The sequence below is a fragment of the Pelodiscus sinensis genome, chromosome 24, assembly GCF_052426305.1.
Source record: "Pelodiscus sinensis isolate ZL-2025 chromosome 24, ASM5242630v1, whole genome shotgun sequence".
Classification (NCBI taxonomy): domain Eukaryota; kingdom Metazoa; phylum Chordata; order Testudines; family Trionychidae; genus Pelodiscus; species Pelodiscus sinensis.
In genome coordinates, this window is record NC_143075.1 from 8,602,131 (window position 1) to 8,616,996 (window position 14,866).

The 14,866-nt window shown below is 49.0% G+C and overlaps 1 protein-coding gene across 1 annotated transcript; it reads left to right on the forward strand.

Annotated features, from left to right (window-relative positions):
• The first annotated feature begins 6,928 nt into the window (after positions 1-6,928).
• On the forward strand, positions 6,929-10,458 carry FNDC10 (fibronectin type III domain containing 10). The gene has a single exon (XM_075906351.2). It carries the CDS (start codon positions 7,427-7,429, stop codon positions 8,168-8,170), a length of 744 nt encoding a protein of 247 aa, XP_075762466.2. The 5' UTR covers positions 6,929-7,426; the 3' UTR covers positions 8,171-10,458.
• Positions 10,459-14,866: the final 4,408 nt, after the last annotated feature.

A 14,866-nucleotide genomic window follows, 5' to 3' on the forward strand; every position in this document is an offset into this window, starting at 1 on the left:
ATCCTGTACTCCTCAACAAATGAGGTTTACAAGATTTCAAAAAAGACTTTACTGTTTGAAAGAACTGTTTCTAGACCACGGTTTCACTTTTGAAATAGTATTTTTCAAAAAGGCTGTGACATGATTATGCAAATAAAGCACGGGAAATTCAAATCCTGGCTTCATTTGCAGTTTCGATATGTCTAATTTACATCTGTTTCGAAAGAGGGATGTAGTCTAGACATACTCTACCTCACAGACTAGCTGAATGGGGTTCCAAAGAAGCACTATTACAATATTGGTCATAGTGTGATAAATAAAAATCCTTAGCAAATCCAGACATGTGCTCTGAAGTTAATCCAATAAAATATTACCTCATCCACCCCATCTCTCTCATATCCTGGGACCAACAGGGGTTACAACACTGCAAATATCAATTACAGGCAGTCCCCGGGTTACGTACAAGATAGGGACTGTGGGTTTGTTCTTAAGTTGAATCTGTATGTAAGTCGGAACTGGCGTCCAGATTCAGCCGCTGCTGAAACTGATCAGTTTCAACAGTGGCTGAATCTGGACGCCAGTTCTGACTTACATACAGATTCAACTTAAGAACCCCAGGCATCCCCAAGTCAGCTGCTGCTGAAACTGATCAGCGGCTGATTCCAGGAAGCCCGGGGCAGGGGCTTCCTGTAGTCAGCCACTGGTCATTTTCAGCAGCTGCTGACTAGGGGACACCTGGGGCAGAGCAGCTGGGGTGCTGCTGGGTTGGTCCAGTGGCATCCAGAGCGGCGCTACGGGACCAACCGGCAGCGCCCCAGCTGCTGTACCACAGGCGTCCGGAGCAAAGCCGTGGAGCACGGGGGCAGCGGGACAGCCCAGACGCGCCGTGGCTATCCTGCTGCCCTCGGGCTCCGTGGCTTTGCTCTGCTTTGCTCCCCGTCCCCCTGGTCTGCAGACCAGGGGGACGGGGAGCAAAGCGGCGGAACACGCGGGCAGCGGGACAGCCCAGATGCGCCGTGGCTATCCTGCTGCCCTCGGGCTCCGCGGCTTTGCTCTGCTCTGCTCCCCGTCCCCCAGGTCTGCAGACCAGGGGGAGGGGGAGCAGAGTAGAGCAGAGCGGCGGAACGCGCGGCCAGCTGACAGCCCAGACGCGTCTGGGCTGTCAGCTGGCCGCGTGCTCCGCTCTGCCTCCCCCCCCTCCCCCATGGTTTGCAGACCAGGGGGAGGGGGAGCAGAGCGGAGCAGAGCAGAGCGGCAGAACGCGCGGCCAGCTGACAGCCCAGACGCATCTGGACTGTCAGCTGGCCGCGTGCTCCGCTCTGCCCCCCCCCCCCCTGCAGATCAGGGGGAGGGGGAGCAGAGCGGAGCACAGCAGAGCGGCGGAACGCGCGGCCAGCTGACAGCCCAGACGCGTCTGGGCTGTCAGCTGGCCGCGTGTTCCGCTCTGCTCCCCCTCCCCCTGGTCTGCAGACCAGGGGGAGGGGGAGCAGAGCAGAGCGGAGCAGAGCAGAGCGGCAGAACGCGCGGCCAGCTGACAGCCCAGACACGTCTGGGCTGTCAGCTGGCTGCGCGTTCCGCCGCTCTGCTCTGCTCCGCTCTGCTCCCCCTCCCCCTGGTCTGCAGGGGGGGGGGGGGAGCAGAGCGGAGCGCGCGGCCAGCTGACAGCCCAGACGCGTCTGGGCTGTCAGCTGGCCGCGCGTTCCGCCGCCGCTTTGCTTCCTCTCCCTGGTCTGCTCGAGACCAGGGAGAGGAAGTGCCCCGTTCGTAACTGCGGATCCGACGTAAGTCGGATCCGCGTAACTCGGGGACTGCCTGTAAAAAAGTAAGTCGCTTTGAGAAGTTGGCTCAAGAGGAGAGACAATTTGGTCATATAAATGCTCAACACATCAAAGCGAGGCTGAATTTTAATAAATCTCAGAGTGGAGTTAATTATGCTTTGAACACATTCAAGTAACTGCTTGAAAACAGGCCAATTCATTTTCCGAGGCAGTAAAACAAATTCAAGCAAACTTCAGGGCTTCAACCTTTGTGATGCATCAAACTATCACAAGCCAAAAAATGTTCCTCTTGGAAAAGCATAAAAGCTCATCTTACCAGATTTCTCACTCTCTGATATAAATAACACCTGGCAAGAGAACACGCCAATGTTAGGACACATTGCTTGCATTCACTATATTACATTATTCCCATGTACGTACCTGCTGGCTTAGCCATGCACGTTCTGCTCTTAGAACAAAAGTAACCACTTAGCTCAGTCATTCTGCTCAGCACAGCTAAGGGGAGCCCTTTTTACATCTCATTCCAAAGGACACTTCCTTACGAGTGGCTTTTAATTCTCATTTTGGGCTCTCCTCTTTGCATTCAGGTCTCATCAGCTTAAAGCAGTGCTGATTTTTCCCTGCATTTGCCAAACATTGATTTTTTTCCCCTCCTGCATTTGACAAACATTGATTTTTCCCCTCCGATCTGTGCTCTTAATTAATCAGAAGCCAATACTTCACCTTTGTTTCCTCTTGTGTGTAGGTGCGTGTGCAGCATTACAGATGATGATGTAATTGATGCTGACCGTAATGTGTGCATACCAGCAGGGGCAGCACGCACATTATCTGTGACACCAAACAGCTATTTTTAAAACCTTATCCTTGGCATCAAAAATAGCAGATATAAGAGACAAAGAGATCATATAAATCTCTCTCTAAGGACCATATCATTATTCGCTAATGGTCTAGGAGGGGGAGCGGAAGAAACAAATTCTTGGCAGCATGCTATGCATCTTACACCGTACTTTAAAGTTCAGAGACTGATCACTGTGATAAGGAATATGGGCTAAATGATTTAATGTCTCTAAAGAAAACATTCAACTCTTAATGAGGAAACATTAACCACATACTTAATAATAATAATAAAGTTCTTCTACAAGCTGAAATTTGAAAACTCTTCCTTTCGAGGTTTTGCAATGCTCAAGTCAGTGTTGGACCAGGAAGCATTTCACAGTAAAAAATAGTAATAAAGTGAAGCATTTTGTCCTTCCTCAATGTTATAGTCTCAGCTGTAGGAGGGGAAAGTAGTGCAGTGACTTCCAGATTCTCTGCTGCTTCAGACTGCTTAGACTTTTCTTCACAAAGTCAATTCTAAAACAATTAGTGCAAATTGCAGTGTTGGGTGGAGTCTGGGAGTTATTAGGTAACACTTAGAGCCGTGATTTTCAAACCAGGGGGATGTCGGGCACTGGGTCTCTGCTGTAGAGTGACCAGTGGGGATGCTAGGGCAGTTTCCTGCCCATCCTGGCACCGCAGACTTCACTAGAGCCCTAAAGCCACCAGCAGCTGGTCCAGCTCCTGGGGGGGAGCGCATAGGGCTCCAGGAGGCACACTGCCCCTGCTCTGAGCACTCCCATTGGCTGAGAACCTGCTTCTGGGGCAAGGTGTGGTCTGTGGTGCCAGGGGAGGCAGGAAACTGCCTTAGCACCCCTGCTACGCTGACTGGGAGCTACTCAAGGTAACCCCCTCCAAAGCCTGAGCTCCCCCTTCACTCCAAAGCTCCCAATCCCACCCAGGAGTCCCCATGCTAGTCAAATTACGTTGTGTTGCGGCATCCACAATTTTCTTCAACTGGATCATGAGAAAAGGAGTTTGAAAACCGCTGACGTAGAGCAGCTTCCATCAAGCAAAGGATCCTCAGAGAATTGACATTACCTGTGCATTTTTATCATCCTTTAGTTGTTTAGGAATCGCCTGCTGCCCCGTTTTGCCAATGGCAAGAGCAGCAGGAGCACACTCCCAGGCTATGTCTACACTCGTGGCTTCTTCTGCCAGTAATATGCAAATGAGGCTAAGCGTGCAATATTGCTGAGCCTCATTTGCATACCTAATGAGCCACCATTTTTTTCAGAAGAGGCTCTTGCGCAAGAAGGAGCATCTACACCAGTGGTCTCCAACCTTTTTACATCCAAGATCACTTTTTAAGTCTCAGAACAGGTGAAGATCTACCACCCGCCCCCCTTCCTTGAAGCCCTGCCCCTTCCTTGAAGCTCCGCCCTCTCTATTCGCCTGTCCATCACTTGCTATCCAGCCCTTATACACTCTGTTAAACAGTTTTTTTAAATTATGCAATATATAAAATTAAAATCACATGTTTATAGTTATGAAATAAATGGTCTGTTTTTAATTCATGCTATTTAAATGTCAAGTGAAGCATTTACAATTCTACATTTTGTTCTCTGCTATTTTGTAAATCTAAAATCAAGTATTGATAATTATATATTTTTTCTTCCAGTAACAAAGTCTCAGTGTGACACCTGTGACTGAACAGTATCTGCCAGTGTCTTGAAGTCTGGGTTGTAGTCTGAGATTGCTAGTCGTATACAGTCCATCAGATGGGCATCTGTGATCCTGCGCTCAGCCTGGGAAGCTTGTTCCAGCACAGCTGGAGCTAGACGCAGCCTCCCTGGGCTAAGCGCAGGGCAGCCGGGCTGGAGGGAAGAGAAGTGGCTGCCGGGCCAGCTGGCCATGGTGCTCAGCCAGGGTGCACCAAGCTCCATGTGGGCAGGCGCAGAGGAGAAGCCGCCAATCAGCTGGAGCGCGGGGCAGCCTCTTTCAGCTGAAAGCCACAGTCAGCTGGCTGGGGTGTTTCAGCCTTCTCGACCTCCCAGCTCCCACCATTCCTCACAGCTACTCACCTGTGTTGTTGCTTGGTGAGTAGCTGCTCCTCAAATGAGGAAATCTAATGTAAATGTACTGTGCATGCGCGCAGTTCAGAGAGGGCTCAAGAGCTACTCCTAGAGCCCCTGAGATCTACCAGTAGATCGCGATCTACTGGTTGGTGACCACGGATCTACACTGCCCCTTCTTGCGCAAGAAAAACCCTCTTGCGCAAGGCTGTTACACCTATTACTTGAGAGGAAGAATGGCATTGCGCAAGAGGGTTTTTCTTGCGCAAGAAGGGGCAGTGTAGACGTTCCTTCTTGCGCAAGAGCCTCTTCTGAAAAAAATGGTGGCTCATTAGGTATGCAAATGAAGCTCAGTGATATTCCACGCTTAGCCTCATTTGCATATTACTGGCGCAAGAAGCCGCGAGTGTAGACATAGCCCCAGTGTGAATCTTTCAAGAGCTTTCTGAAAGCATTACGCTGTCGGGCAATTGCTGCTGGTGTAATGTCCCCACCCATGGTCGTCTTCACTTTGCAGGACATGGCTGACGCTGGGAGAGTGAGCGGATGGATTCTAGGTCTTGCTGGAGACTGGACATAGCTTCTGATGTCAAGTCTCTCGGGGGGACGGGGTGCACACTAGTAAAGCATCCACCACCCCAAGTCATAGAGCCCAGGTCAGTTCCGCTCCTGCGTTCAGGTTGCAGGGCTATACATTTCCATTGCAGGCTCAGGCTGGAGCCTGGGATCTGAGACCCCAGTAGAGGGGAGCGTAACCAAGCCACTAACCACCACTTTGTGTCATTTTATCTTTCTCCCAGTCTGGGTCTGACCCAGTGTGTTGTGTCCGAGTCTCCCCCTCTCCTCCCCCGGCTTCTTTCCTCCAGGGAAAGGCCGGTACATCCTGCTGAATAAGACTGAAATTCTAACCCTGACTGCATAACCCTGAGCTTATAAGGGAAGCACCAAAACACTCCAATGACCAAGATACCGAGGTTGGCTGGTCCGGGGGGCGGGACATGTGGGGGGGGGTCTATTCCTGTAAGCCACTTCCTGTGACCCCCCACCCCTGCCATCAGCACTTCTGTTTTAACACTACACAGGTTTTGTGCAATAAATATGCAAATGAGGCTAAGCATGGAATATCACCAAGACTCATTTGCATAATTAATGAGCAGCCGCTTTTCACGCAAGAGGTTTTTGCAAAAAAAGAAGCAGTCTACGCAGCTCCTTGCGCAAGAGCCGTTCTTCTGAATTTTTTTCAGAAAGAACAGCTCTTGCACAAGAGGGGGAGTTTGCGCAAGAAGGAGCCGCGAAGATGGCTCCTTTTTGTGCAAAAGCCTCTTGCGCAAAAAGTGGCTGCTCATTAATTATGCAAATGAGGCTCGGTGATATTCCACGCGTAGCCTCATTTGCATATTTATTGCACAAAAGCAGCACAGTGTAGACATAGCCTGGGTCGCTATGGGTCCGGTCCAAACAGGTGATGGGGTGTTAGAAACACCTGCTGCAGCTTTGCAAGCTGGTGCCCTCAGGGCTCTCAAAGTTGCTAACCCCAGGGGAGCTGCCATGAGGGTGAGCAGAGCTGGGAACCCCTGACCCATTTTCCCTGGCACAGACAAGGCCCTCTAGCTAACATGTCCTCTCCAGTCCAGTGCTGTCAATCATCTGGTCCCCAGACCTGAGCTTCCCCACCCCAATGTACAACCTGCAGCAAAGGGTTGAAGGCAGGGACGGGCCTAAACCCCAGAGCTATTGTGATATTTTGTTCCAAAGGGAAAGGAATTTTCTGCTCTTCCCCATTTTGTTCACAGTGCTAGATTTTAAGGGCCAGATGGGACCATCTATTCTAGCCTCATTCCTACCAAAGGCCAGACACTATCACCCAGTTACTCTCTCTGAGGCCAGATAAAGTGTCTGATTAAAGTAGGCTGTTTAGAAAGGCCTTCAGCCTTGATCTGAATCCACAAGAAGGAAACTGGCCTTGCTACCCTTGGCAGAACTGTCTAGGTGCAGATGTAGTTTTAAAGTTCCAGCTGTGCTTGACTTTTAGGTAGAGACCCCTGGACTTCATCCCTCTCCATAAAGCACAGCGAGCATGGGGGTGATCCAAATCCCAGGCACCAACCCACCACGATGTCCTGATGTCTCCAGGAATTAAAGATAAATCCTGAAACCTCCAGGAAGAGATGGGACCAGCAACCCTGATCCCAACGCAGGTGGGGCTGAGCTCTAAGGGGATGGGGCTGAGCAGGCAGGACACTTCACCCAGTGACTCCCTGCAAGCCTGGTTAGTGCCTGCCTGCCTGCCAGAGGAGGGAGGGTCGGAGCTATGCGTTGCCTGGGCTCTAGCTGAACCACGCGCTCTCCCTTCGGATTCTGGCGCCATCCTCTTCCCATTTGCTCTCTGCCAGAGCGCAGGCCAGGCGGGTTTGTCCGCCGCAGCCCAGCGAGAGTTAACGCCGGAGCGTCCCTCCGTTTGCAGCCGCTGGAGCTACCCGGGGAAGAGCGGGGCGGGCGCCCTTTCGCTGGAAGTTTGCGGGTCTGCAAGGCGCCCGGGGCTCTGCTCCGGGAGGGGGCTGCGCCGGGGACTCCCGGTGCAAACTTGGCCGGCGCTGGCGGAGGCCGGGTGCCCGAGGAGGCGGCTCCTTTCCGGGCTCGGCGCATGACGCTCCGGGCCGCCTGGCTTGGCCGCGATGCCGGCTCCCCGCGGCTCCGGAGGGAGTGAGCTGGCTCGGGAAGCGCTGCCCCTGCCCGCCTGCTAAGGCTGCGGGGCCCGGCCTCTCCGGCCCGGCCAGCATGCTCAGCCTGGGCGCACTGCTCCAGTCGCTCGCCCTGCTCTGCCTCTGCCAGCGCCGCCCCATGCCCGCCTCGGGCCGGCTGCCGGGCTCCGGGGCGCTGGCCTGGGGCGCCGCCGCCGCTCTGGACCCGCTCCCGGCCCTTCCCCGGCGGGGCGCCCCGCCGCCGGCCAACCACAGCTCCGGCGCGGCGCCCTGGTGCCCCTACAAGGTGTTCAGCGAGGGCCAGCCCAGCGGCCGCCTCTGCTTCCGCAGCCCGGCCCGCGACTTCCAGTGCCCGCCGCCCAGCTGCCGGGCGCACCGCTCGCCGGGCCGCGCCCTGGTGGCCAACGTGCTGCGCAACGGCAGCGTCCTGCTGCAGTGGGGCGCGCCCGGCGGGGCGGCCGGGGCCCTGCGGGGCTTCGCCCTCAACTGCTCCTGGGACGGCACCTACACCCGCTTCCCGTGCGACCGCGTGGAGCTGGGGGCCGGCTGCCGCGACTACCTGCTGCCCGACGCGCACGGCAGCGTGCGCTACCGCCTGTGCCTGCAGCCCCTCTACCGGGCCGCCGGCCGGGGCGCGCCCCGCGCCGACTGCGTGGAGTTCCGCGTGGAGCCGGCCGGCATGCAGGACATCGTCATCGCCATGACGGCCGTGGGGGGCTCCATCTGCGTCATGCTGGTCATCATCTGCCTCCTGGTGGCCTACATCACCGAGAACCTCATGCCGCCCGCCTTCGCCCGCGCCCCCAAGAGGGGCACGTAGGGCGGGGACCGGCCCCCAGAGCCCCGGGCCTGGAGCCGCCCTCTGCGACCGGGGTGTGTGTGTGGAACTGGCCCCCAGAACCCAGGGCTGGAGCTTCCAATGCGGCTGGGAACCTGCCCTGGCGCTCCCCCGGCACAGCAAGGAGCCTGGAACTGGTTTCTGGAGCTGGAGCTCCCTCTGCAACTTCAGGGGAAGCTGACTGGTCCTTAAGCCTGGGGCTTGATGCTCCCTCTGCTGTATGGCGGAGAGGGAGGTTGGAATAGGCCCTTATAATAACCCAGGTGTGGAGCTTCTCTCCAGCCAGGGGTTTGAAACTCGCCCCTAGAGCAGGTGCTGGAGCTACCTCTGCAGCTTGGGAGAGTCTGGAACTGCTATAACCCAGGCCTGAAGCTCCCCCTCCAATCCCTGGGGATGGAACCCTCCAACCAGCTGGGGCATGATGGACACTTCTAGGGTTGACTTCCGAGCTGATGCCAAATTGTATACTGATCACAGTGCTGGAGGGGGTAGATTTTGACTAAAGCATCATGGGGGTTACCAAAGGCTATAATCTTTCTATTCTTGTTAAATCCAGTGCCAGCACCCAGAGCAGATCTGCAGCAGCCTGAGGGACTCAGTACCATTGTATGACTCAAAGATCTCTAGAGTTGTATGCAATATTATTTTCCATAGAAGATTTTCTACAGATCAGGCTTTACTAGACCAAGGAAGAGTTTTAAATGGCTAAAGAAAACTTTGTGTAGAGAGTGGGGGGAGAAAAGAGAAATAGTCCCACATTCAAGTGTCCGAACATCAGTGTTCTGTGATAAAGAACTTGACGCTGTGAAATACTTGTGAGGTGTGAATTGACATTGGGCATGGTCATGAAAACATTAGTAATATAAAAGTAAGTGTTATTATGGAACCCTGAAAGATTGGGTTATAAGCTGTCTTCGAGACTATAGATGTGTGCATTTTAGTGTGATTTTTAGAACTAAACATTCCACTTGACTAGAGGATAAAGAAGATGGAGCAAAGAAAGCCTCAACTCCTCACGCTATGTGCCATAACTTAGACTGTTGCATTGTTTTCAGTGATGTTACCTAGAAAAATTCACAGTAAAATAGTGCAATTTAGTAATGGGATCAAAATCGGGCATGTTAATTAGTGCTTACTTTAAAGCACTGAGAAATATAAGCCTGTTTTTCAGCACGGGTTTTTTAGTTACCATCTTTTTTTCAGGAGCCATTTTCCTTCATTTTACTTGCAGATTAGTTGTTTTAATCTTTGTTAAACAGCGATTACCAAGATCGTTCCAGTTTCTAATAACGAATTTGCCAAGTGTATCACTTAAAGTTTGGGATTTTATTTTCCATGTTTGGTACTTTTTTTAAGCAGCTATTCTGTCTGAGCCAGACCCAGTTTTCAAACTTAAAATAGCTCAGTGAGTTAAAAATAAAAATCAGGAATCTGCATGAAGTGCCAGCAAAATTGCAGTTTTGAAAAGTAAACAGCAATTTATTTTTAGAGGCTTAAAATCAAAAAAGCACTTAAACACATTCAAGCAAGCATTGATTTAGATGTGTGCTTAATTGCTTTCCTGAATTGGAATGCTCTCCTGAAACTTGGCCAAAGAGAATAAATAGATCAATACAGCTTAAGAAATTCTGGGGCTGATGCAAAGCCCACCAAATGGAGTAGCTCCATTGACAGCAGTGGGTTTTAGATCAAGCCCGGTGCTAAGCAGCTCAGCAACTGAGGAGCTCAGGCTTGCCCCAGTCAAAATCAAGAGGAATTTTGTGATTGGCTTCAACAGAATTGGGCCCTTTCAAATGTAACAACTTTTGGGTTTTGAATGGATTCTCAGGTTTCTGCCTGCTGCAGTTTAAAAAAAAAAGGCCTATTTCAGAATATGAAAACTGGGATTCATAGTGGAAATATGAACTGAGCTTTAATTATAATAATGTAAAAAGTTCACTGTAATAACTACGATGACTCGTCTTTGCTACCCCATCTTTCATAAATGCAATACACCTTAGCTCTGCTAAGGTAATACCTCCTGAACTCTGAATTGTGTCATGTAGTAGTTGAGCGTTTTTAATGTAGGAACGCTAGCTGTAATCCAGTCACTCGATATCATAAACTAGGATTTTAGCTAAACTCTAGTATTCATTATGTTGTGCCTTAGTGTTGAAAGTTTGACCCATTTATATTGGCTTTTCTGTTCTTGTTATAAATGTTATAGGAACATATGTACCTCCCACTGTGTTTTGTCTGTTTAATAAGAAAATAAACCTAGGCTAGCTGAATATTACTTGAATTTTAATATATATTTAAAATATTTCCCTTCCTAGAGCACCTGTGTTAGTTTATGTTTAGTATTGTCTCCGCATAGGTTAGATTTTTGTTACAGCAGTCAGCGATCACACTAAAAATAACGGGAGGGAGGAAATAGGGTTTATGTAACACAAGTATTATTGATAGCTCACATATGAAACTCAAGTACTTGTCTGAATAAACACACACATTTATAATCAGTAAATGCCAAGTAGGAATTCCTTAGGTAACATGGAAGACATAAAACTTGTAAGTAGATGGCATATGTAGAAACAGTCTAGGATCCTTTGTTAAAATACAGTATTTGTACTAATCAGATGACCATAGCCATACTATAGACGACATTTCTCCTTTCTTCCTCAGTGTCCGTTTTTAATCCAGCAAGCTAACTTATTTCTCTTAGAAGTAAAATAATTTAAGGATGGTTAGGAAGCTGAAGGTCTGTGTTTTGTCAGACAAAAATACCTCTCATTTTTTCTGCATGTTTTTCTTCTCACATGCAACTTGCTGTACATTACACTTCTTCCCTTCATGAGTTTCTTGCCTATGAACCTTGGTTTAAACCCTCCTAACAATATTTAAAATCTAACTGCAGTCAGGCGATCAGTCCTGACAGAGAATTTCATTCACTTTTCTCCCCAGAGAGCAATTGTGTAAAATAATCTGAAATTAGTTCAAGAATATTAAGACACATTGTCCTTGTGGAGTCACGTCATCCTTTGTGTAAATCCATTGAATTGGGTGGATTTAAACCCACGGAGAATTTGTCCCACTTTCCTTTGAAGGCTTCTCATGCATCTACCCTATGGCCAATTCTAGTCAGGATTAGTAGAGTAGAACTAATATTGTACATTTCTATCAATTCCTGTCACTTGCTGTTGCTGTTTTGTCCTTCATCTTGCCATGCATTGCCAGACTTGAAAGTTAAATGTATAACTAATGAGCCTTGTACCGCCTTGGAGTTGACCTTAATTAATTAAAGGAACATTTAAAAAGTTATAGCTTCTGACTGATACCTTCATAGATCAGGTGAGTCAGAACTTCTTTCTGATTCATATAGTGGATAAACCTACCTAAGGCTTATCCTAGTTATATTGCTGTAAAATTATTGCAACATTGTTTGTTACACAGGTAGAAACACGTGGAATTTTGGAGCACTTGACTTATGGAAAATACTGCCAACATGACATCTGCCCAAAGATTTTTTTCTCTGGCAGACATATTCTGTGCAGCTTTTCTTTTTCTTTGCTCTCATTCAATGTTCCACATGTGTGAACCTGAAACAAAATGCTGTGAGGTCAATAGAAAGTCACCCAGGGATTTCACTGGTCTTTAGATCAGGTCTCATAATGTTGCAATTAGTGCCAGCCTTTCTCTGCAAATTACAGTAAAATTCCGATAACACGGCACCTTTAGGACCCAGGGGGTGCTGGATTATCAAATATGCCAGACTATCGGAAGGGGGGGGCTATGAGGAGTCTGGGGTGGAGTGGGGGGGATGCGCCCTTGGCGCTGCTGGACCAACCCGGCAGCACCCCGGCTTCTCTGCCCCAGACTTCCCCAAGTCAGCCGCTACTGAAACTGACCAGCGGCTGACTCTGGGAAGCCTGGGGCAGAGCTGCTCTGCCCCCAGCTGACCCCGAGTCAGCCGCTCGTCAGTTTCAGCAGCGGCTGAATCGGGGAAGCCAGGGACAGAGCAGCTCCAATTGTCCGGCTGCCCGGAGCACTTCCGGGTTCCAGATGGTGCCGGACCATTGGATGCCGGACCACTGGAGTTTTACTGCAGTTGTAAAAATATGTCCATAATACAAATATCTGTGGTTCAGCTACAGAGCAAGTGTCAGATCTGTTGGCATTTTCAGCTGCGGTCAGGTGGTTAAATGTTCACACCCATGTGTTTGGTTCACCATTCCGGCCGATATAGTAGAATTGCAGTGGTACGTCATTTGAGGAGCTCAAGAGAATTGCAAGCAAGTGTTAAGTTTTTATTTCCATTTTAAAGATGAGGATACTTAGGTACAGAAAGGTTATGAAGTGACTTGTCCAAGGTGACACAGAACTATTGTGGCCCAGTCTGGATTAGCATCTAGGCCACCTGACTTCTGATCTGCTTTTAGTAAATAGAAACAGCTTTAACACCTGTTTTATTTTCCAAATAACAGGCCAGATCCTCAGCTGATGCAAACTGGCATCACTCCATTGAGGTCAAGGGAGTTTTGCTGACGTGGCCCAATCCAGTTGGGTCTTACTCCTGTTGAGATTCAATGTTCCTTTCCGATTTATGTGCCATTTGAATTATGAGTATTAAAAATGAACTGGCTTCATTTCTCATCATTAACCATTGATGAGCCACAATGGTTGGGACAAATGTTATGCAATTTCTTTTTCAAATACCTGCTCCGTGAGTTTCACTGAAAAGAAGCAGTCACAATATTCACCACGTTTTAATATCAGCGCTAACTGCAGTTGCTAAAGTTTCGGAACATGCTGCACAGCCCACTGAATCATTTTCCCCACTACATGGTCGAAACAACTCGGTGGGTTAGTTCTTCTAGTGGAGAGGTTCCACCCCAGGGGTGGCTGAATTTCTGCTGTGGGTGAAATAAACATGTATTTAGAGTGTGGTAGTTACCCTACTTACTCCAAAACCCCTAAGCATTTTTCAAACATTGAGGAGGAGGAACAAATCTCTTTCTCTCAAAAACTTATCTATATAGGTAATGCAGGGAGGGACTGAGCTGTAGCCTACAGGTAATGGCCCCAGCCTTCAATCAGATCTGTTTCATTGTGCTGCTCTCTGAGAAGCCCCACTGAGCCTGAATGATAGAATAGACAGTCTTTCATTTTTTAAGTAGAAAAGATCCTAATCCAACCTTTTAATGAGCTGTTCTTAGCTCCAGCCCCAAGCCTCTTCTACAACCCCAATTTACTTGAATTGCTGTACTTGCAGAACTAGGCCCTGATCTGCAAATTCAATACTATCAATTCAGGATTGAATAAGGATCTTAACTGGTTAGCACACTACAAAGGCAATTTCCCCTCTTGATATCCATATCTCCACACCAACTGCTGTGAATGAGCCACTTCCATCCTGACTTGATTAGCCTCGTTTACACAAGTACCCTCTTTCTTTTGTTCTCTCTCTCTCTCTCTCTCTCTCTATCTATCTATATATATATGACACCCCCATGCTTCTATAAACTCCACTCCAATTCATCTGATGAAGTGGGTTTTAGGCACGAAAGCTTATGCTCTAGAAGATCTGTAAGTCTTAAGCTGCCAGACGCCTCCTTTTTGCAGATACAGACTAACACGGTTACCCCGGGAGACTTCTGATCTCAGTTATGCTAGCAGAAACAGTCTCAAAGTTAATTTCTAGATTTATGTGTGGATCTTTCAAATATGCTGCATCAATAGATACTGGAAGGGTAAATCTCGCTACATCTTTGCCATTATATCCTCTGCAGAGACCCTGCATAACAATGTCATCTGCCTTTGTGGATTGCGGTTCGGCAGCATGTGGGGCTGGAGGGGTACGAAACAAGAGCTACAAGATGTACTACAAAGGATTAATCCTGTAGGGGTAATTGCTGCAACTCTCAGAAGGGTTATTTTATCAGAATTACATTCAGTTCTATGCATTATGGATTGGATGTGTAAAACAATATCGGCCTTTCATTGGCTTTCAGCGGATTAAATCTTGACAATACCTCGCAGTGCTGGGGCAGAAAAAATGAGAGAAATTCTCTTTCCTTTTGTATCTCATTAAGCAAAACAAGAAAGCGTGTTCAGTGACCCATTTGCAACTGGTTATTTTGATTTTTTTTTGAGGATACGAATAAGGCAGTTCCTAGAATCATAGAGACCTCAGGAGGTCATCAAGTCCAACCCCCTGCCCAAGGCAGGACAAATCCTAGGTAGCAACAACAGGGAATGTTACATGCATCTGCCCTAATACTAACTGAATCCAGACAAACTGTACTAAACTCAGTGGTTGTATAAAATGGGGCAATTAAATTAAGGAATGTGAGCCAGTATCTCCACAATACACGGCTTATGCTGGGGGTGTGTGAGTGATCCTGTTCCATTTCGCACAGCTGTGAAGACCTGGGGCTAGATAAATGATGGGCAAGCTAAGCTAGAGAGTGGGTCTCCTTCATGTCAGTGGCCCGCAAGCTTGTCGGAACCAAGACAGTCTCCTGGAATAGGGCAGCTTTTCTAACTGCACTTGCACCCCTAGAATCTGCGGGGGGTGCCGATGGAATCGTCGCAGCTCTTTGATTGGCTGCAGAGGGAGCGCACAGCTCTCGTAATGTCCTGTGCAGTCAGCACCCACCTCCCTTCACGTGCCTTTGCTTTAGATGCGTGTCCCTTTAGTAA